General features: G+C 30.9%; 2 protein-coding genes across 5 annotated transcripts in view; both read right to left on the minus strand.

Annotated features, from left to right (window-relative positions):
- The window catches only part of LOC106464451 (required for meiotic nuclear division protein 1 homolog), a 21298-nt gene extending 6200 nt beyond the window's left edge, over nt 1-15098 (minus strand). Inside the window, exons 1-10 of one of the 3 annotated variants that reach the window (XM_022392171.1) lie at nt 14949-15098; nt 13134-13299; nt 11762-11961; nt 11204-11385; nt 10244-10283; nt 8911-9011; nt 6371-6388; nt 2837-2934; nt 2380-2444; nt 955-1031 (exon numbers count right to left, since the gene is read on the minus strand). In XM_022392171.1, coding sequence (XP_022247879.1) covers nt 955-1031; nt 2380-2444; nt 2837-2934; nt 6371-6388; nt 8911-9011; nt 10244-10283; nt 11204-11385; nt 11762-11961; nt 13134-13254 — 902 coding nt within the window. In that variant the 5' untranslated portion in view covers nt 13255-13299; nt 14949-15098. Of the gene's footprint in view, nt 1-954; nt 1032-2379; nt 2445-2836; nt 2935-6370; nt 6389-8910; nt 9012-10243; nt 10284-11203; nt 11386-11761; nt 11962-13133; nt 13300-14695; nt 14897-14948 lie in introns of those variants that run through there. The other 2 variants (XM_022392172.1, XM_022392173.1) reach the window with 2 other exon arrangements.
- The window catches only part of LOC106464452, a 21378-nt gene continuing 11858 nt past the window's right edge, over nt 14949-24468 (minus strand). The window contains exons 6-9 of one of the 2 annotated variants that reach the window (XR_002611744.1): nt 23107-23325; nt 22242-22460; nt 18313-20751; nt 14949-15015 (exon numbers count right to left, since the gene is read on the minus strand). Coding sequence is in view for 1 of the 2 variants with exons in the window: in XM_013924598.2 (XP_013780052.1) it covers nt 19645-20751; nt 22242-22460; nt 23107-23325 (1545 nt within the window). In the remaining variant the exon portion in view is untranslated. Of the gene's footprint in view, nt 15016-18144; nt 20752-22241; nt 22461-23106; nt 23326-24468 lie in introns of those variants that run through there. The other variant, XM_013924598.2, reaches the window with a different exon arrangement.

Consider the following 24468-nt stretch of genomic DNA (forward strand, 5'->3'; position numbering starts at 1 on the left):
TTAATGTTTTTCAAAGTTTCTCACATACCCCAAGATAGGTCTCCACAAACTCCCAGTGGTATGCACCACAGGTTGGGAACTAGCGGTTTCCCAGCATTAGTATAATATTTGTAACATGCAAAAGTAGAGAAAATCCAGTGTTCTTTCTTCAACTTCCTTGATGCCAGTTTAACACTAGGGGAATGTTGCATTTTTTTTAATATTAGTTCCTACAAGGCCCTTATTTCAAGCTTAACTCAGGGAATATTTGTGAAAAACTGTTATTTCATTGTGTGATCACAGATAAAAATGTTTAATCCTTAAAATTTTGTCAAAGTTTACTCTGAATGCAGTGATCGTATTCAAAATAAGTTATTTCACCGCAAGATACGTCTTATCTGATAAATATGTCATTAAGTACTTCAAATAAATAAAATGTTCTTGTTACCTGTATGTTTCAACTAGATAACCTCTCTTAATAAAAACCAATAACAGAATGTTTTTACTTTTCTTTTCGTAAACACCCTACACACTGCTTTATATTTCTGCTAAATCTGAAAGCTAGTAAATACCACCCTTATTTTCTCAAAAAGCAAAGTACACTTCACCAAAGATAATTACCTAATGTAAATAAACAACTAAAAGTTAGAAAAACAAGAGAGATTTCTTTCACAAACTTATTATAAGTGTACTTTAAATGAAAGTTGATTTCACATTAGTATCCTGGCAATCTAAGATATAATATCTAAAGCTATCTTCAAAACTGTGATTGAATGTAGGAATGAATTACACAGAGGCTCCAATTCTTTATCCAATTCCTGCTTGATCACTCTTTAATGCTGCATTTCAACCAAGAATATAAGCACACGCACGCATCGACACATATAAATCTGAGATTCCTTTAAATTGTGAGAAGCTAAGATATAAAGTGAGAATTAATTAAAAATTTTATGCATTTTATTCCTAATTATCTACCTTAAAGCAAATAGCTCCCCACTTTTCTGGAAAACATTCTCTCTCGTTATTGAGATTTTTTTGCCAATCTTCATTTCCTATTAAAAAATAGAATCCATTGTTAACAAGATGAATAGTCAAGAAAATTTTCTTTATAAAAACATGTATTAATTGATTAATAATTTCTACTAGTCAAAACACTAATTTATAAAGAAGCATAGTTAAATACATACAAACACCCAAGGCAATTTTGCTTGAAATAGATGGTAACCATACAATCTAAAACTTTTTCTTTTAAACTATCAGCTTCCTTAGGTATTTAAATTTTAAGAAATTTATCTCAAAGGAAAAAACATTTTACATACAACAAACATTTCTTTTTTATCTCGACAAACACGAGTCTCATCTGTCTTTATAAATATATAAAAAAGACAACTTACTATAATCTTATAGTATCATATACCGAAAATAAAACATATACAGTTAATCTACACTTTGGCAATAAGAAAAAAAATTATCTTTACTGTCCAAGTAATAAAATAAAACTTTTTATTTCAGCCAATATTTTGTCATTGTGGCTTCATAACGGCTAATAGTACAAGAACTGTTTAATATGAAAACATCTACACTTGTAAAGTGAAAATACTGAATTACATGGTTTTTTCCTTCTGTTATTTCTAAGTAGATCACAAAGTATTTTCAACCTAAGTGGCTCCTTATGCCACATATCAGCTAAATGTCAGACACCAACCAAAGTTCACGCATGATTATTCCAAAGTTAGAATGTCTGACCAGAGGGAAACAAATGCATCAGCAGTACTTTCCACCCACAAACATGTACATTGCAGCTCAAATCTTGGACAATCCAACCCAAAACACTAACCATTACACCATACTTAGCTGAAGTTGACAAATAAAAAACAATTATTAGTATCAAACGCATGATGTATATAACCTTCCCATTTCCATATAAACATAAGAAAAAAAAAAAGAATTATCATTGGTTCTCTGAATACCACTTCCTTAGATAAAAAAGCTAATGTGTATGTAAAACATACAAGTGAGAGTGAAATAAATATTAGTACCACAACATAATGAATCTATAGATATAATAAACATACCTACCTTGTTTATATTCACTTAATTCCTCAAATATTTTTATATTGCCCCAAAATTGATGCTAGCAAATGACAGTCATCTAACTTTCAAATGATTTAAAATAAAACACTAACACTAGACATAAATAAATAATACTCTTGAAACGAGGAAAAATAAATAAATATATTTGAGTAAACATACAAGTTTTGATATAAAGAAATGCAAAGTCAAAAAGCTGCTGATTATAAAAGTCTAAAAATACTTCTGGTTCAACGAGTTACAGAAAAAAATAGCACAAGCTTTAAGCTATTGCAAACTTGTTCCTTTCCCTGTAATATCATTACTAACCTCTGTTAGCCACTCAATACTCTCCACATACTTCTCCAAGGAAGCTTCCCATATTGCAAGTTTTACTGTATGTAGAAATAGAAGCATGCACAAATCTTGAGTTATTTAAATCATTTTTTGCACAGATTTTTCCTAGTTTCATTAAAACAGTACATAGGTGATTAATTAACACAATTTATTTGTAAAATTAATTAAAATCAATTAAATTTACAGCAAAGTTTCTTAAAATGTATCAGAAAAAATTCTTACACTATACCTGAAGTAAATTCTCACACTATACCTGAAATTATCACAATGTATATTGGATTAAGTTTATAAAACAGCTTCTGTATCAAGTGAATAATAATACAACACACTGTGAAACGTTTTGAGTGAAGGTGAAACAATTCAAACCAAAAGACACATATATATATAGAGATTATTCTCAAATATCTAAGGCATATTATCAATATTTCACCTGATAATGCTATGCCGTTTGAAAAAGCATACTTTTCCAAATCAGTTGAACCTTCAGAGTTAAGCATAATCCGGCCTCCGATTAATCGAGTTTTGTTGCTGAATTTTTAAAAAACAAACATTGATATAAAAACTATGCTTTATGAGTAATTATTTGAGGCAAAAGATAAATCTGAAATGCTGTTTTTACGCTAATTTTGAGCTACAATCGGTATATTAAGAGGAATGTTTAACATAACAGGAAATGTACGACGTTTCGACAAGGTTTTGTCGTCATCTTTACTGACAGTAGTAGGCCTAAGAATGTTGTGCAGCTGATTTTTTAAAATAATAAGTAAAGATGACATCACAACCTGTTTTAATGGCTTGAAACTATGTAGCAAAAACTGCAACATTGTAACAAAATTACCAAAAAAAACTGTTGCTATAGTGAAGGGAGGATAAACACTGATTTCTATCTAGATATAAGATTTATCAATGAACACAAGTCACTGCCTAATAAGCTTTTTGTTCAATACGACAACTCATCAGTTGGGTTAGATGGCAAGAGACATATTTATATATGCAGTATAATACTCTAAAAATAACGAGTTCTGGTATTGAATGAAAAGATTATTGGGGCAGCAACTTGTAAAAAACAAAAGATAGATCTGAAATATTTTTTTTTATACACCTCTGATTTTGAGCCACAATGATGATATTAAGAAGAACATGGGGAAAAAAAAAACCTGCAGTTACCTTGTTTTTATAAAAATTTGGGCCATTGGTTTTTCAGTATTTTGCCAGCTTTCAGTGTTTAAACCATAACTTTTTTCTAAAGTTAAACAGTACCAGAACTGCAGAATTAAAGCAGCTTCAATGAGCACATGTTCTTCTCCTGAATATATACAGTAGTCATACGAAGCTGTCATGCCCTTCACAACATATAACCGCTATAGAAAATTTGATTATTCCCCCTGGGATGTATTTTATGCATAGCTAAAGCAAATACATCATTGTGAGGAAATCTTAGCGTGCACTATATACATGCCATACCCATTTTGTCATAAAACATACTAATTTCATTAGTAAGAAAATAAAAAAAATTAACTTTAAAGGAAAAAAGCTTTAATCTGTTTGACAATTATACCAGTTAGAAAGAGTTTCTTATTAGTTTCTGGAATTAGTAACCATTTTGCTGAAAATTAGTCCCATGAAAACAGTCCAAAAATTTAGATTAACATTTTTTTATAAAATACATATTTACTTATACACACATTTGACTTTTCTGTTTCGATCAATTGCAAATTTTTTCAATACATTTAGAACTCATTTTAAAACACTTAGAGACCTTTACATGTAGATAAATTGAACTTTATTGTTTAATTTGTAGCTTAAGAGCTTTAACTATCTGTGGATTACACGCATGTAAAAGCTAATCTTTCCATAAACTGTGCTAGAGACTTTTACCCATACCAAAACACTGTTTCACAAAAAAAAAATTAAAATCGAATACAAAATAATCTTTTCTGATCTAAAATGCTAAAAAAAAATTTCAGATGGCACACACACACACACAAAAAAAATGGATAAAATACAAAAAACAAACTAAATGAATAGAAACAGCGGTAAAAACAACACACAACACGTATACCTACAAGGTTTCATAAAAATACTGATCCCCCCCATTTATAAGCATATATATTAATTGATTAAAGTTCGTACTTTACAGAAATCTAAAACAAAATCTAAAAAAAGTTGGAATTTTTTTTTATTATAAACGGAAAAAAACTGAATTGCCTCTTCAATTTCTTGAAACACGTGACTTATGAAATCCATTTTATAATGCACTTTATACAACCTATAAAATATAGGTACTTACATTTAAGTTGAAACACTTATATTAAGTTGAAAAATGTTATAAAGGAGGTTTTACTTAGTCATCTAGGAATTGAAACAAACCGCTGGCATAAAAAATATATAAATACTGATGAATGACTAGCAACTATAAATATCCAAACAAAACAACTAACCACTGGATTGTTATTTTAGGGAGGATTTACTTTTTAAAATCATGTTAAATATAATCAAAATCACAAGGGGGGCATCATGGTTTGCAATTTTCTCTAACCAGCTACTCATTGTCCTTAAACCAGTTCATAACAAATTAACCAGTTTGACTTAAGACTCTATGAAATCTAAGAACTGTCTATGTCACTTTGTGTTACTGACATAGATCACAGGATTAATTAAGCCCATATTTTCCTTTGTAATGAATTTCAATAAATTACTCGTGTATTAAAAGGCAAAGTCCTTTATTTCAGAAAAACATATATTTGATAATTTAGATGAACTGACAAATTAAGATTACTGCTTCGGCTCATAAGTTTAGAATCAGACAGGAAGTAAGTTCTCATGCACGTTTACGTATCTCCTTGTGTGCTGTAAAGCATTTAAAGCTCTAAACTTCCACTATTTGCTGTACGTGCTAAACAAGCAAACTTTGACTACATGACACAAGTGGCAGTAAAAATAAAACATGCTTCAAGTAGCATGGTTAGGAAAATTTTGAATTGGTCAGGGCCTCAAACTGAACCATAACCAGTTATCTCAGCAATCATGATGCCCCAAAACCTACCTACATTTAATGCCAAGTCAATAAAACTTCCTAAAAATACAATATTTTTTTGATAATAGGAAATTTGAAAACAAGTTTCAAAAACTGGATTTTGTAAGTACATTTTCTAACAAATACACCACAACTTTTATTAATTATCTGGAATAATATTTGTAGTGCCACATTAAAGGACTGGTATAAACTAGTGTATTTAAAGAAAATTTGATAAACTAAATTTATTAGTGATAACAAAATAAGGAAAGAAAAACAAATTAAAAAAAACTGGTTTATTATTTTTTTTATACACTTCATATTTCATTAATTATTATAATACTTCCAACATATACTGGGCCTTGGGTATCTGCCCCTTTTCCGCATTGGATAAAAAAGCCCTAAGTATTTCAGCAATTTATTTGACGATTTTGTGAAAAACTTCACAAGAGAGCTATCTGCACTATTCTTTTCAAATTTTATTTAGATTATTTTATCTACTGACTTTCAGACCTTATGCTGCAGTTTTATAAATAAAAAACAAATCTTAATCAATACAAATTTATTTTTTAAAGTATTTGAATTATTTTCTGTAACTCCTTGGATATAAAAAATTACCCAAGAAAAGGATTACAGGAAAGACTTTTTTCAAGTTCGTTAGTATAAATAAAAACTTTAATTTTTTACTCATTACATATCTTAATATTAAAAAAAAATGGATGAAATAAATTAAAAAGGTACTTACTAGAAAAACTACTAATAAAGAAAAGTTTTAAGATCATAATGTTGCTTATATGCATTTAAAACTCTGCAAAAAAATTATGACCTCATACTTATCAAAAGCAAAAATATTTTAGCAACGAAACACCACTAAACACGAGACAAACACGTGAAACAACTAATCTGTACAAACATTCATTAGATACCAGTCAGTGTCAGTGAACTTGCCTTCCCCTGGTAGATTTCCTGGTAGATAATAAAGAACAAGCTTCGAATGATTCATGTTAATTAAATACGACTCACAGTAATCAGTGTATTCAGTATTAAAAGACAAAAAAAAATCACATTTATGATGTAGAGTCATAAAGATAGTAACATACATCAAAACTACCACCAATTAAATCATAATTTTTTTTGGCATTAATAATATGTATAAATTATGTGAAGTGTTACCAAAATACCGAAACGAGCAGCAAAAACAAACATTTATTTACTGTATGTCTAAAAAGGATTCAGACATTTTGTTATGAACATTTAGTTACTGGACATTTCATTACTGCCACATTGTTATTAAGACAACTTTGTGACATGGCAGTTTTTGTTACGAATACTGATTTTGTGATAAGTTGTTTTTTAAATAGAAAACTGATTTGTGACAATAATAAACTGTAAGTTGTATAGTCACTTGGGGACCATTCAAAAATTACATAATGCTATGGGGTGAGAGGGTGTCTAATCCTGTATTACGATGTGTTAAAGGGAGTAGTTGTCATGAACATAAAACATAAATTACAGTGAAAGTGATCTATGTCTACAAAAACATTTATTGTAATTTAACATACTTTGAATTGATAGTAGTGAAACAAAAAAACATTTGTAATGAAAACTTTCATAACGATGTGATGGTAACTTGGATGCTGTAATGAAATGTTTTCCACAGCAAAAAGTCCATTTCACCAGCTATCCATAACAAAATGTCCCAGACTCTGTCTAGACTATCATCGGTTACACCACCAGTGGCATGCAGAAGTTGAGATTATAAATTATAACAACAGGCATTTAAAAGCTACAACATCGCATTTATCTAATCACATCATTCTCTCACAGTGTAGTTAATATATTTATCAAGAGTGTGAACTTGTGTCTGAGTATGGAAGCACGTTATGTTAATATAATAATAAGTTAGCAAACGACGATTTATAAGCATGATTAAGTGATTTATTTTGGGGGGGGAATATACTGCATGTTTCAACAGAACATTGGTCTGTCTTCTTTAGGTATGTTCTGTCGAAACATGTAGTATGTCATCTAAAAAGTAAATCACTGCGTTAGGCTTATAAAATCATTGTTTGCTAACTTAATACTGTGAACTTCTGTTTGTAATGGAAAAGAAGTATGCTTCCATTCAGAAGAAAACAAATATTTTTTCCCTAACAAATAGAGGAGAGTGTAGATAACTAAAGTACGAAATGATGAAAACTGTACTTTCTTCATATAAGTAGCACCTTAGAACTATAAGAATACAGCCCATACATAAAGAATACACTATTGTAGCTACTTATATAAATGGTTTTTAATGTCAAGTAGAGGAAGATTTACAATGTACTTTAAAAGAGTATTTAAAAAATGAATATCGCATTATTCCTCAAACTAAAAAAAAAATTAATAACAAGCATACTAAAACTAAATATGAAACAAAACAAAATCTGAGAATTATGTCTATAAATAAACCAAAAACGTAAGAAATAAAAACGAACCTCTTTATTTTATGAACAAACTCACAATATAAACATTTTTATATTTTAAAACTTTTATACAAAGGATCAAAAATTTTTCACCTTAAACTTTTAACTTTGCCTCGAAGTAGAGAACAACTTGCTTATGTGAAGACTTATCCATAAGACATCTATAAGTCATTAAATAACCCTAAAACCACATAATACTCTCTAAACCTTTATGAACATGCAAACAAATTTATGAACAAAAGCAAACCAAAGAACTCATATAGTTCGTTTAATCTCACTTTTTTTTTATTTTAATTTACAAGCTTACTTACAATTAGGCATTTTGTTTTCCATTAGACAATATATATATATATATATATAAATTACCAATGAACACTACAACCACATTTTTTCAGACTAGTTCTCTTGCACAAAACAAAGTTAACATTAAAATGGTAACTTTAACATGGCACCTAGAAACATATGAACATTGAACTATTACAAGGTTCAAATCAGCATCCAACATGCTAATTAAAATGTAAAATAAAATAATTCCATGTCACACTCAGTGTCATTTTTATTATTACCTCATTTTACGTGAGCTCACCAGGTGAAAGAGACAGGTCAAGGTACTTTAAAATAACCAGAATATCAGTAATAAACATTTAAAAGTGTAATACTTGAACTGCCAGTTCAAAGAGATCTTATTTAACTTACAAAGAAATAACTTGTATAACAGGATTTGAGAACAATTTAAAAAAAAAACTTTAAAGAATTAATATATGGGGCCCAAAAGAACCATAAAGTTCACTAATATTCGACATTTCTAAAAGTAACATGAATTTTTTTTTGTGTGAGATTTAAAGAATTGATTTTTTGGATTGACTGTAAATTTTCCTAAAATGGATTATCATTAAATTTAAGTAGGAAAAAAACAATAAAAAAGTGTACTATTATTATAAATAAAAAAATGGATTAAAAAACATCTATTTACCTAGTTTGTAAATTTTTAGAGAAAAAAATAACCGAGAACGGTACACTTACTCTGTATACAAATATTCCATCACCTCCTTTTCGTCAAGAACAATGCTTTCACTATATGGGTTTGTTTCGTAATGCTTTAGAAATTTAAGCACAGCTTGCCGCTACAAAACATACGCTAAACTTTAAAAACTATAATTTTAGTAAACCAGAAAATGAGAATGACACAAAAGAAATTAAAATACTTTAAAAAAATCATCAGTTATAACTGCTTAACAAAGAAAATAACATATATTTTTACATTTTCCCAATGTTTTTTTTAACTGTAATTGTAATAAATCAGAAAAGTTGAATTATACAAAATACTTAAAAGACCAAAATTAGTAATAAAAACTGTTTAACAACAAAAATAATATATATATTTTCACATATTTTCCTTAACATCCCTTATGATTTTACTTTGATGAGTTTAAGCTTGATTTTAAAAAAAAAATTTTTTCATGTATATTTTTCCTAAATAAACAGCATACGCCAAACTTAACATTTGTTGAATTTTACATGCAGAGCTAATCAAGGGCTATCTACACTAGCCAGCCTTAATTTTGTAGAGATAGACAAGACAGAAGGCATCTACTCAATACCACTCACCATCAACTCGTGGGCTACTCTAATTAAATAGTGGGATTTTTCCAGTTCTCTTACAATGAACTCACAGCTCCAAGTCATGGAGCGGAAATTTTTCTGGTGGTAATGAGGACATGAACCGCAGTCTGTCATAGTAGCCCTACTTGTCCCCCACACGTACAAACAAACACATTTTGTGAAATATGCATCTTGAATCTTATGAAGTGTTTTTTTATCAAGATTTTATGGTGATCAGGTATCAAATGTTGTCACAGTTAGTAACCTATACCAGTGTTTCTTAAACTTGGAATGTATCTTGGGGAAGGAAGGGGGCATTAGAAGATTCACTTTACCTGCATTTATAAAATCAAGAAAATCTTACTGTTAGTGCCTTCTTATGTGTGAAAACTTATAGATGATGCTGTATACCTGACGGGTTCCTTTTTTTTAGCTCGCATATTAAGTATACTAATGTCTGTTTGAACCTCTTGAGCTCCCCAGTGGCTCAGTAGTATATCTGAAGACTCATAATGTTAAAAACAGTGTTTCAATACCCAGGGTGGGCATAGCACAGATAGCCCATTGTGTAGCTTTGTGCTTAACAATAAACAAACAAATCTTTTGTGCACTATATATTTTAATATTTAGTGATAATGGCATACTGGATTTTCTTTTAATCATTATATGCCCTTCCACTAATTTGTAGAAACACTTAGAACAATGTGGTGTTAGTAACTTGCAAATTTATACAAACAAAGATAATTAAACTTACTTCTATTTCAGGCACGTTCCAAAACACTACCGATCCTTCACTAAAAAGAAAGAATATGATTTAAATGAGGAACATGGAATGCATAAAATAGAAGAAATAACCATTCAAAACATCCATTAATAGTTCTTCTCGTTTTGAATTTTATGCAAAGCTACTCGAAGGCTAATAGTACTACCTGTCCCTAATTTTGACGTTGTGAACTAAAGGGAAGGCAGCTAGTCAACACCACCAACTCTTGGGCTAATCTTTACCAACAAATAGTGGGAATGACTGTCACATTATAACACTCCCACGGATGAAAGGGCAAATATGTTATGGAATGGAATTCGAACCTGCAATCCTTTATAATGTTTTTTACGACTTACTTTTATTACTAGGCAGCCTCTAATTTCATGGTACTTATGCAAAAACGATACTTCATATAACGTTATTATTTTTGAAGTTATGCACACGCAAAAACGTGGCTTGATTTACTTACCAATAAAGGTACCACAAATGAAAATGAAAACAAAACCTAGTATCGGGCAAATCAGCTGAAACATAATAGCTTTGATGGACAAATTTGTGGTGGTTGTTATTATAAGAATGGTACTTTACTTCCTGAAAGTGAAAACAATGGTGATTATTTGCTACAAACATGGTAATGAGTATTCAAATTAAGATAAGGATTAGGACACTGAACTTGCAATCTGGATGAGAAATTTATTTATTTACGCTGCTGTGTCAGACAGTTTCTCTTAATAACAAATGTTCGATATCAAACTAACATCCTACGCAATACTCTTGCATAACTACAACTGAGCAGTAACCATTTTTACTGGATAATGATGACACACTGCTCATTCAGTTTTCTTGACAAAGGCAGCTTACAGTTTTGCTTTGTTCCTTAAAAAGCCTAATGATGGCCGTGAGAAAAAGTGTAATTTTGAACAGAGTAGATCTACAACCTAAAGCTCTTACCTAAAGAAATATGCTCCTCTTGGTTCCCTATCTACTTGATATCTAGCACACATATATAAAACATCATGCATGTCCTCAGGCATGGCTGACTGCTGGTAAAGTCCTTGTTTATTCAAGCCATCGATAAGGCCATTCAAATCATATTCTTCAGCTGTACTATAAGCAACCACACTCCACCAATCCTATATCAGGATTCGAATTGAAATACAATTACAGCTTCAACCCTCTTTGAATAATATTAAGAACAAATATTAATAACTAGTCTAAGGAATTCTCTTGCGTACACTGCAAAAAGGGTCACCTTGTCAAGTACTGGGTACAAGAAAATCTTAATTATCTATATGGCATTAATATAATGTAACTTCATCATTATTTCCAATAAGTTTAATTTATAACCTATACTCTGAATATCGTTATTAAATTTTTCTTTTGAAGGATACAAGAAATTTCAATAAATTATTTCCTTACTGGAAAGACACCTTCTAATTTCAGTTTGATTTAATTCAATCTTGTACAAAAATAGACAATTCATCAACACAGATTTTCTTGTACTTTTACCTTGGTGGAATCTGCTTCAGTAACATTATCTATTTTTTTTCTTGACAATCTCTTCTTGGCCTGCAAATGGGTCTGTAGGTGATCTTCAACATTGCCGGAAGATATAGCTTCTGCAAAACGAAGTTGCCCCGACCTGTAGTTGCCTTGTTTTAACAAGTCTGTAGACTTGTTGTATTCAAAAATATTTCTACAATATCCACCTATAAAGGCAAAGATCAAAATATAATATAGTAAAAAATTATGTAATTCAACCGACACCTCAAAATTCAATACTGATACAAATAAGAAAGGTAATTTTGTGCGGTTGAGAAATAATCTATTAAAATAGTTTTCAAATAATTCTTACACTGCAAGTTTCCAAAAGATCAAGTATATTTGCTGCTAAAATAGTCCGTAGATGGCAATAGTTGCATCTACTGATGTGAATTAACAGTAGAAATTTCAAAAACTTTCTTTATAATAGTCATTGTTATATAAGTGATAAATAATCCCAAGTCAGTAATATCAACTACAAATACTATCAAGTCACATAACTATTACAACCAATAGCTTAACATAAAAATGCATAAAAAAAAAGATACATTTTCAACAAATTGACTCATGTTACTAGCGATATTAGATGGCCAAATCATAACTGTACGAGGAGTCTTGAAGGAAAATTCCACATTGACATAATAGAGACAAACAAAAAGTAAAAAGACACTTCTTATAACAGAAATATGAACTGTCTAATGACCAACTATAAAACAAATTTTTAATGTTTTTTAGTGTTTGTAATTTTCATAGTCCTGAAGAACAGAAGTTATGTCATTGACAAACGAACAAAATTACAGGGCTTATTAAATAAATTCTAGTCTAACTCAAATGTTTTGTCAACCTTGTTTCTATATGACAAATGGTAATTTTGACCTAACTTAAGCAGAACTGAATACAGGTTTTAACTTACTACACCTATCTTAAAAACATCTGTATGAAAATTTTGTTAACTGTTACAATAACTTTTGACCTTCATAATCTTAACCAAACTTACAAAAAGTACTTTTGAACAAGTGTGAAAAAATAAAAGCATATATCTGTTAAGTCAAATGAACTGAACCATTGTGTATTGTAAAAAATAATTATGATTTTTGTAAATATTTCTACAACTTTACATTATTAGTCTTGAAATCAATTTAGAAATGTTAACAAAAAAAGCATTAAGTTTCAACACTTGAATAAACTGTATACATAATAATTTTCAATAGGATCACCTTCTGTCAAATATTTTATATTTATCTCTTAAAACATTATCATACATTGTTTTAATGAGATGAAGCACTAAATAATAATCTGTTTTTAAAATGTTACTTAATTATAATAAACATGTACTCACTTAATTGCCTACACTGCTCACAAACAAGAATAACAGGTCGGTAATAGGTAGGAAAGCCTATCAAGCTACTGGGTTTTTTGATTAAGTATCGAAAGGAAAACATCATACTTTTAAAGGCCATCTTAACCCAGTAAAAGCAGTGAAGTTTAAAACTCACTCAACTTGTCTAGAAGAAAACAGCAATTATTATTATTATGAAACTTATATTTCTGCTCACAAAAACAATCAAATGAACTATAATGCATAACACAAACTACAGTGAAATATAATAAAGATATTAATTTTTGAAATGAAAGAGTATTTTTAAATACTAAATATTTTCGAACAATCAAAAACATCATTGCAGTATACAGGGTTGGGGGAAAAGTGACTACAATTGTTTCATTTAGAACATAGTTCAATTTCTTATCTCTTATTCAGTAACAAACAACACTTAAATTGGTTTCATTTGTTGTAATATTTTCTTTAGTATCAACCATATAATACCAAGTGTACCAACCTTTAGTACAAGCTTCTAGTAACTTTAGCCCCACTCTGTATATAACAAGTATTTGCTACTTCTGTTAAAAGAGAATTGTTTAATGAAAAAGCACAAAATCTGTTAGGTTTCTATACCTTAAATAATTAGTCACTTTGTAATTACACAAAACATGAATATATCACAAAAATTCTTAATGAATTTGACTGCATCTAAAAATGGTGCTTGTTTTCATATTTATGTAAATATGTATTTTTTTTTGTGTCCAGTAATTAATGTATAAACAGTATATATATATATATATTACTGTATAATCAATGCATTTAATATCCTGATGCAAGTTTTATAAATCTAGCCTAATCCACATATACTCTATAAAGATGAGTTGAATCTGACACGATTTATTGATCCTGTAACCAGACATTTTATAAGAAACCATTATTACAGAGCATCTAGGCATTTCACATATATATGTTGAGGAACAAAAGTGAAAATCTGCAGATGACTGGAACAGGTATTAATACACAGCTAGAATTAACTTAATACATATTTTATATTAAAACAAATTTAATAGATCCAGTTAAATCTGAATCCGGATAGAATTTATTTGATTTTTTGTATTAAAGTAATTAAATTAGTTCATTTAATATATGCATCAACATCGAAGAAACAAAACATGACAATGTTAGCTGTATCACAGTGTAGCAAAACATCTATGACCCAATAAATCACATATTTTATATGTTAAAAGTGATACAAATACTACTTGAATAAATAAATTATACTAATAAAAATAAGTGAAAACTAAAATTTACTAAACACTGCCAAAAGAACATAAATTTCAAATAACCAATCATTAGTAGTTCTCTCTATCGTACCCATTCTATACACCATACCACATGTTTACGGTAATACTAATAAGACTCTTATCCCACGTGATGGATATGCTGGTTGCACATTTATTTATTTTTACATCTATGCTAGAAAATTATATTATTACTAATAGTATTCACTACTTTAGCTTTGTAATTAATCTTCTTAAAGTTAAAAGTTAATATTCAACCTAAACAACAGCAACACATACCAACAGAACTACACTTACTCTCACTGCAACATACGAAAATAATTTAGACCAGTTACTGAGTTAGTAAATGCAGTGCCATCTGTAATAACGAGTAAAACTTTTCCAAGTGTTATAAATCTCCAAATACAGAAGAAACAGAACAAGAATGTTATCATGTATAAACTAATAAAAACCATTATTTAACAAAATTGTGCGAGTGTTCATTCGTTCGCTCCTTAGTAGGTATTTATAATTTAGGCTGATATACACAAACCTGGGGTATTCAAAGATCGATCAATCCCTCTTCGCTCCACTCGTGGCTTGGGAAATTATTGGAAACACTACGTGGAAAAAGAAGAAGAAGAAGAAAATTTAACTACTACTAAAAAAATAATAATTATATTTATGGTTTGGCTGCTTTTACTAACGTTTTATTCAAATCGTCACCAAATGGAAGAAAGGAAGCAGGAGAAACACAAACGCCGTCGTAGAAGAAGATGTGACGTATGTCTTCTTGTTTGTTTGTTTAGAATTTCGCGCAAAGCTACACGAGGACTATCTGCGCTAGCCGTCCCTAATTTAGCAGTGTAAAACTAGAGGGAAGGCAGCTAGTCATCACCACCCACCGCCAACTCTTGGGCTACTCTTTTACCAACGAATAGTGGGATTGACCGTCACATTATAACGCCCCCACGGCTGAAAGGGCTAGCATATTTGGTGTGACCCGCGACCCTCAGATTACGAGTCGAGCGCCTTAACCACCTGGCCATGCCGGGCCATGTCTTCTTGAACTTTATTTGTACTATCAGTAGCTCTAAGTATACTCCGCAGTCCACTCCAACCTTCTTTAGAAACAAATAAATAATAAATTAAATAAAATAAAAGAAGGTAACTTGAATCGACTAAACATTAAATAGATAGACAGATAAAAACAGATCAGATGGTTCAACTTTTAAATAAAAGGGATCAAAGGATCAAGTTTAAAGGAAGAGGATCGGAAGATCATATACCTAGATATTGGTGGTGAGGGAAACGAGAATACCCCGAGTAAAACCCACTTTCACTGGTTGAACGCCGAATATTTTGCTCTATCAGTGCCCGAGCTGTGACGCTAGTTTAAAAGGAAGAAACTTCGTTTGTAAGGTATGATGAATATTTATAATGAGTCAATTATGAGTTATTTATAAAAACTGGAGGAAAAGAAACAAGTAGCTTGTCAGTCAGGAACGTCATTGGATTCGTTGCTTGGATTTCTTTCTCGGCTGTGTTGTACTTGATGGGGCTGGCAACAACTGAGTAGACTATTCTCTGAGTTTTCTTAGTTGTTGACGAAGATATTTCAGCGAGCATGAAGTTGCGCAAAGACAACCAACCTCTTCAGAGGGTTTTTTAAATGGGTGTCGTGGGCTTGAATATCTGTGTTACCTTGCTTCGTCTGAAAGAAAACTTCCAAGAAATAATACAGTCTTTCCCAGAAATAGAAACACAATTCCACCAGCATCACATGCCATAACCAAGTCCCACATCATTTGTGCCTGTACGAGAGATCAACAAACCCAAATATCTGCCCAAGAAGATAAAACTGTGATTGGCCAACAAACGCAAACTACAACCACTAAGAAGATTCGAACTTAAATACCGATTAAGGAGATTCAAAGTAAAGACGCATCCATTGACAAACTTTTTACCTTGAACAATCGTACCTAGACCAAAGAAAACACCCTTGAAGTGAAAATGATCTGAAAGGTATCCACGTTGAAATACCTTGTCGACAAATTTACATGAAGTGGGTTACGTGTTTGGTTTTTCTGGACGATATTCAGTGAACCGCGTGAATTTATGTTCAAAAATCGCGGTCTCTAAGGCTCGTTTAATTTCCTGAAAAGAAATGGAAGATCTAAGTTCTCTGGAAAAATGCTGAAAAGAGGGTTACGGCGAACTAAGGTTGAGATTTCTATAGTGAAGACAGGCATTTGCGGTTTTTGGGTGATCGTGGCTGATTAAAAATTCCATTCCAGTGCAGTCGTCCGTTGTTTCTTTTTCTGTATAACATTTGCTGTTGGTGTAAATTGCCTGATATCGTTGTATACCTGTCGAATAAACAATGAGTGAGGTAACTCGACGATAATCAATGGTAATGACATAACACTAAGGTCTGTACTCGGTCTCGGCTAAGTTCTACTGCTGCCTCTCTTCGAGTATGTAGTGCGAATCATCTTGTAATTGGCGAACGACTGGACTGATTGTCACCAAACATGGCTTATACTCTTAAAGTTCCATGGCAAGTAACACAGGGGATCATTTTTTGGAGTTGACTCCATTTTTAACCTTCGGGGCCCCATTTGTCTTAGGTATGACAATTATAGTAAAAGAACACAAGGTTTTGGTCTTATAATTAGGGTAAAACAATCTTTTATATTTGTAATTAATATGGTCTACCCAAAGTTTCCGAAAAAAATATATATATAATAAAACGAAGTTCGAATACAACAGCGAGATATTTCATTATTATAGGTAAGTAATTCCAGTGGTGTTTTATGTAATAGCTGCAAAAAAATACTACTTAATTTGTCTGGCAGTTTCCACGGTAACATATTTCATTAATTAGCACTCATTTCTTCAATATTTGTAGAAAGTTAAACTGATAAATACAGTAAGAACTTTTAAATCCGTAGTAGAAGGATTTAGACTTTCTAGTAATAAAGTCAGGCTTGTCCCAATGGAGCCGCAAGGGTGAAACGTTGGCACCGAAATAAGTTCTTTATTATTATTATTATCTGTCAAGTAAAAGTTTGTTTTTTTCTCTAACTTTATTGCCAACAATTACTTAATAACCTTTTTACCAAGCCATAAAAAAGGCGAGAAAAAGTTTTAAAGAGTGATTTTTTTTAATTATTTCGTTTACTTAAATAGTTCTGTGTAAGAGTGTTGAACTTTTAAGTTTAACAAACTCCAAAAAAAAAAAGGTATTTTTTTTACGAGAAAAATCCTTTAAATAAAATTTGATAGGCCTTTGCGTCTTCCTGTTGTTAACTTATAGACTAAGAAAAATATACATATCTTCCATAAATGTTTTGGTTCTCCAAGTAAACCCGAAATTTAAAAAATATATTATTTTTACCATTAAAACAAATATCTTCTTAAGTAATACTCAATAACATAAGAAAAAAAGCAATAATGAATAATTTAATCTTAATTTCCCTGTATGGGGGTCGAAGGACGTCTGTGGGGGTCACCCGTTTTACCCACTATCGCTATCGTACAGTAGCATGTTGTCTGTCAGTAAGTATACACAAGAAAGACGTCACATAAGGTACGCTTAACGTTACAATTTGTACTATCGTGACGTCATGAATCACGAGAAGAATCATGCACTCTGTGGGCTACAACACAGCATGAAAAATAAACTTGAAAACCAAGAAATAAAACTATTTGTTACTTGTAATTTTGGTTTTATTTACTCTTGAAACACAACACCTTCGGGGACCATGCAGAAATACATCTAAAATTATCGTTATTTCAACTATTATTATGCTTCAAATGAAGAGTATTGAAAAACTTGCACCCGTCTTTCAATATAAAGCTACACATAAAGAAATAATTCATCCACTCATTAGCACTCAATTTTAAAAACTCACATTTTATGATGTTTGTGTTGATCAACTACAGTAATACCAATTCTCATCAACTCCGTCAGGTTGGGGTTTGTCTCCAGAAAGTTAAGATAAAAGCAACAAGTGACATGTTAATTTTACGTTTTACTCTATTCATGCTATTACAATAAAATAGTAAAACTACAAACCTACCATTTCCCTAAAGTTCTGGTTTTTTACATAGGCAAATAAACTTTAAAAGCATTTTCCACTATTTTCATTAAATTTGGTGATCATCTTTATCGTTTCTTCACATGATAACACTCATACGAGAGAAGAAAAAAAAAGGAGAAATTAAAAAGTTCAAATTTTGGCTTTCTCACCTGTTATCTCACATAATGAATTACAAGTGATACCAAGTACATCAATCCTTTATTTTTTTTGTTATGGATTTTCTGTGCTTTAATTTTAAACTATCTTCTTAAAGGTGAAATATTTACTTTGTTTAGAGACAGCATGTTTTATGACACTACATTTTACTAAACGAACGATTTAATTGATAATTAAAATCCGTCTTACTGATTGCCAAAAATGTTTTTTAAATAACTTTATTATTTGCACTCATGCGTCCTGTATCATGTTTTGATTGCTTGAGCAACATTACAAGATGTTAAAAATTAATATTAATGGTCAGCACGAGTCCAAGAAAGAATAAAAAAGTTGCAAATTTCAACGATAAGAATTACCACAACAATCAATCAGATGCCAGAAAAAAAAAAATTATGTAATTTCAGTACAGTTTTGAATTGAGAAAGATTTTATGGAGACAAGAGAGAATTAAACGGGAATAAATTTCAAAGTAATGAAATGACCTTTAGAGAATAAAATTATTAAATGGATAAAGACAATTTTCCCAGCACTTCACCCCTTTTAACGTAAATCAAGTAAATTATCATCTTTTTTTTTTGTCTCAATACTGTATTTTATTTGAGTATGGATTACAGGTGATTTTGAATTAAAAAAAAAAATATTAGTTCATTATTTTTGTACAACAAAATTCTAGTCATCAATGCTATTTATTAATCTAAGATCCAACATTATATTACTTACCAGTTTTCCATCTCATCACTAAAGAGTTTCTAATACAAAGAACTGATTTTACAGAGATCAACTGCAATGTTCTCTTCTTAAAGATCAACATCATAATAAATTGTTGTAGATAATATTAGCAAGTAAATATTTCATACAAATACAATAGCTTTAATGTACATATCAGTCCAAAAGTAAATAAATTATAATTTATTTTTAAAAAAAACGAGAGAATTGTCTTAACCAGCCTTTTACCCAAGTAACAGGGTCTAGAATAAATATCTTTTGTCATCTTCTTTCAAATCCTGGTGGGGGCCTACTAAATCCTGGTGGAAGTCTAAACCCTCTAGTATATGGTTGAACTACAGTCTTTGATAAGGGTGGAGTTCGCGAGTTGATCCGGTCGTAGTAGCTTGGGTCATTGGACTCGATCCGTTTATCATTTTTTGCGTCTTTTTCTGTCAGGTTCATAGATTTATCAGAACCTAAACTAATGTCTTGATGACTCTGAAATTGTTTTCTGTTGGGTTTCTCCTCAGGAATACTTCTAGATCCATAAACATGAGGTGGGTACCTGTTCTTATGCCTGTTAAAATGGAATTCATGCCCAAATCTAGCCCTATGTGGTTCAAAATTTCTCACCCTGCAGTTAAAAAATTTATTATTATATTTTTTTCTGTTCTGAGAGGTATCTTCAAATTTTGCATTATTTTGAGATATGTTGACTTCAACTGTGTTACTTGTTGGGTGACAATCTTCCACACTTTTTTTGTTCTGAAAAGGCTTTCGATCATTATTGTGCTGCTCACCATCGGCTTTTGCACTGCAGTCATTAGAAGGATAACCCTTGCACGGTATATTACGATTCCTGTTCCTATAAGACTTCACTTGCATCACTGGACTGCAGTATCCTTCATCTTTACGTGGAGCTCTTACATCTTTTTCTTCAGAATACCAATTTCTAGGTTCTCGAGCTCCACTCCTTTTAAATTTTTCATAAGTTTTTTTCCTGCCATAATGCTCTCCACATACCCGTTCAACTACTCCACATTTCTCAACTGTCACATCTGGGCAACCATCTTTCCGATCAACAATACTTACAGCTGGTAATACTTTTTTTGTTTTAGAACCACACACGTTATTTCCATCCGCACTAAGCTGAGCTTTCCTTTCAGAACAATATGTTGAATCAGCTGATTTTTGTGAATCTGTGAAATTCTCGAGTTTTCTAGATTTAGGATTGGCTGGTTTCCTGACATTCTTTTTATCTTTACTTGTGTGTAAGGTTTCTTCTTCATCCACAATATCTCTGGCAGCTGAAACACTTGGTTCATGAATTTCTAATGACTTACTATCTGAGGTAGTATTGTTGTTCATAGTTTCCCTGCTAGTTGTCTAAGAAAAAACAAACCAAATGCTTATTTACAGCATAAGATTAATATAGTTAATTTAGTATTACAATAGAATTTTGATGACAAAACAAAAAGGTTATTGAAGTTCTATATATATGATAACAGAGGATAAAGACTGTTAAATGATAAGCTACTTTATGATATTTTTATATAAATTATTAGGTAGGTTAATTTCACACAATAACAAACAACAAAAGTACAGACTTATAAAACACCAAGACATACAAAAAATTACAATAACAACTGATATCACAGAAACATTTAATAATGTTTATAGCGTACTTAGATTTACAAACATGTTGGTAGTTCTAACAGCTAGGTTACAGTATTCATTGTTCTGTTTTGTAGTTTTTCCAACAACTAAGTGATGTAGTTAGTACAGTTGTTGTAACAGCCATGTGACGTGTTCACTGGTCTGTGTTACTATAGCTGTTCTGTCAAATCTTAGAGTTTCTTTCCTTTTTAGTATTCTTGCACTTCTATTCTTCCCCTTTTTGAACAAAAATTCCACAAAGAAACTTGTGTTTGTCAACATTTTTCATTCCAGTGAATACTGTGGTGCAAAAGTAAGGTGTATGTAGTAACAAGGGTCTAAAAATGGATGAGATATAAAGGTGCAAAAGTAAGGTGTATGTAGTAACAAGGGTCTAAAAGAATAGTAAGTTCATACAAAAGTAACAAAATGAAAATGGCTTAGCATGCCGGGTTTCACCCACTTTGCGATACGTCTCATTTGTAATGACAGTAAACTCAAGGAAATTCACATAATATAAAGCTATAATAGTGAAAGGTGTTTGTAATATTAATTTACAAGCTAGTTTATCTTATCCTACAGATATACAACTTACAGAAAATGTCCTTTCCTTTACTAGTATTTTTAAATAATAATTCATGCAATAAACTACAAGTTATTTGGAAGATTTCAAATCACACATTTTGTTTTCATTCAATAAATTTAAACCTTATAAACAAGTTACAGAAGCATTAGGTGAAAAAAATATTACATGAATACTTATTTCTATATGTTCATTTGTTTTGTTTTTTTTAACAAAATGTGTATTGTCCAAGTTTAGGTTAGATACAATAGCTACAACACAACATACATACATTTGCTTTGTTTAAATGTTTTAATTTTTTTTTACTCATATCCTGGTTTAATTATAAAAAAAACTAATAAAAACTCCATCCTAAAGCAAAGAGAAAACTAATCTAGTTGCAGGAAACTGACTGACCAATTATTCAAATCTATTTATGTGAAATACAATATTAATTAGCATCTGTTACTGAAAATAGGCCTAACTTTTTAACTGTAGGCCTATTTTCAGCAACAGATGCAAATTAATATTGTATCACACATCAGTAGATTTGAATAATTGGGCAGTCAGTTTCTTCAAACTAGAATTTGAAACATTTCAAATTTTTGGAGATTTAAGTAGAACAAACTCTACAGTTAACATTTATTCCCAGACTTACCGATATCTCTAAAAGCAACTTGTTTTTCTCCATTTCTACATCAATTATGCTTCCTTTTGCTCTTTGTTTTTCAAATAAAAAAGCCATCCATTCTTGCTGCTTACGAAGATCTGAAGTGACTTTGAAGTCCTGTTCTTGTTCAGATTCCTTAGGAACGGGATAAGTTTTCCTCGAGAAGCTTTTGTAGTCAATAACTGTCCGACAAACTGGACATACAATCTGCAAAATACAATGACAAAATGTTACATAACATTTTCGCTTTTTTTTTAAAGTTCTAAGTTCAAGTTTTAGAGAGCCAGCAGTATAGCGAAGAAAAAAAATTGGTATAAGCTATCATGTAATTGCTGTTAGAAATGAACCAGGTCACTATTCATAATGTAAACTCACACATTAAAATGACGACAAATTACCAATTAAAACCAAAATACATATTTCACAAGTATTTGAATAATACATCACAGAAATCAAACTCTATATTCTACAAATACTTATTTGATATTTGGTTTGTTTCAACCTGAATGACACTTGTACAACAAAAGATTAACAGCCAGGTCAGAGATCCCAATGATTCAAGTATAGTCATTTATAATTTCTTAACAGAATAGTGGGATTGCATATCCAAAATATAATGCCATACAAACAAAGGTGCAGAGCATGTTCAGCCATATATACCATGGTTTCAGCTTTGGACCACCGCAACGTGATACCTTATCTATTTGATACATTTGCACTCCTCTCCCCCAAAACATTAATGTGACAAAACTTTACCCAATATACAATTGCATGTAAACATCACTTTGGTTTAATCATAATTTTCTTTTATTATACACGCTGAACGAGACCACAATTTTAAGCCGGCACATACCTCTATCTTTTTATTCTCCACACCAGCTCTCCTTGTGGAAGCTTCTTCTTCTTCCTTTTTTTCTGCAAGGCAGTGATGAATGTAGCGGGATAAACAGTAGCAATGAAAATAGTGGTAGCATTCCGTCTTGGTGAACACATCCTCCTCTGTAAAGTGATACAGACAGATGGCACATGGGCAGCTTGGTGTATTTTGTACCGTAAGATGTTCTTTAGCCACCTATGATAAGTAATAAAAGAAAACAATCCAAATTAAAAACACATTTAGTTGCTCATCTTATTTATCTTTATACCACTTTTTTTTCATATAGAAGAGTAGTAAGATTGAAAAAACAAACGACTAAATGAAATAAATTTAACTCATATGTATCTCAAAATTAAATAACAATGAAATCAATATTAGTGTACCAGTATATCAAGGCTATATATCAGTCAAACACACAGAAATAGTTTTTTTTTCTTAAATAACAGTCACGGAGTAAACACAACTTTCTCGACACATTTAACTCACTGAAACATTATACACGTACTTTAGCATATTCCAAATAAAGCTCAAATTATATGGCATTTACGTTTTTCTATATCAGTTTGATTTTTTTTGAGCATCTGAAATAAGATTCAATCTTTATCGGTCAATTAAACTACCTTCGAGCTTAATAATGCCAATGAACTCGTTTATTGGGTGTTTTCCACCTCAATGTCAGAACATATGTTAAAGACTTGAAGTTCTGAGAAAACAAAAATGTTTGTTGTTAAGCAGAAAAGATACACGATGGGACATCGGTGCTCTGCTTACCACACACACATCAAAACCCAACTTTTAGTGTTATAAGTCTTCCGATTTACTTCTGAACCACCACCACCAGAGGGTGAGAGAAAAAAAAACAACCTTGAACTTAGATATAATTTGGCAATACCACAGTTTATCTTCAGGAAATTCCACATTTGTTTTGATCACACATTTTTGTAACATTCTTTCGTATGATATTGAACTGATACTTATTCTAAATAGTTACTAAAGATGATGATATCTTTCCGATAGTTTATTCTAACAAAAATTTTGAAACTTCAGCAGATCATTTCTTATTAGATGAAGCCCCTTTTAGAACATTTATGTTTGTGCACTTAATTAAGTTTGGAGCATAGTTTTGGCTTTCTCCTACTACTGAAGACAATACTATTTTCATGGGTGGAACTTGGACCTGGGTGAGTGGGGTTATTCCCCAAAATATATATATATATATATATATGAGCCAGTGATTTCTAACTTGCAAAAAGAATTTGATTTAACAGACGTTATATCTTAAGTAAAACTAACAATCCACAAGTCATTAAAGATAGACCAATTCAGCCCCCTGCCATC

The sequence above is a fragment of the Limulus polyphemus genome, unplaced genomic scaffold (genome assembly GCF_000517525.1).
Source record: "Limulus polyphemus unplaced genomic scaffold, Limulus_polyphemus-2.1.2 Scaffold1655, whole genome shotgun sequence".
In the NCBI taxonomy this organism is placed as follows: Eukaryota; Metazoa; Arthropoda; class Merostomata; order Xiphosura; family Limulidae; genus Limulus; species Limulus polyphemus.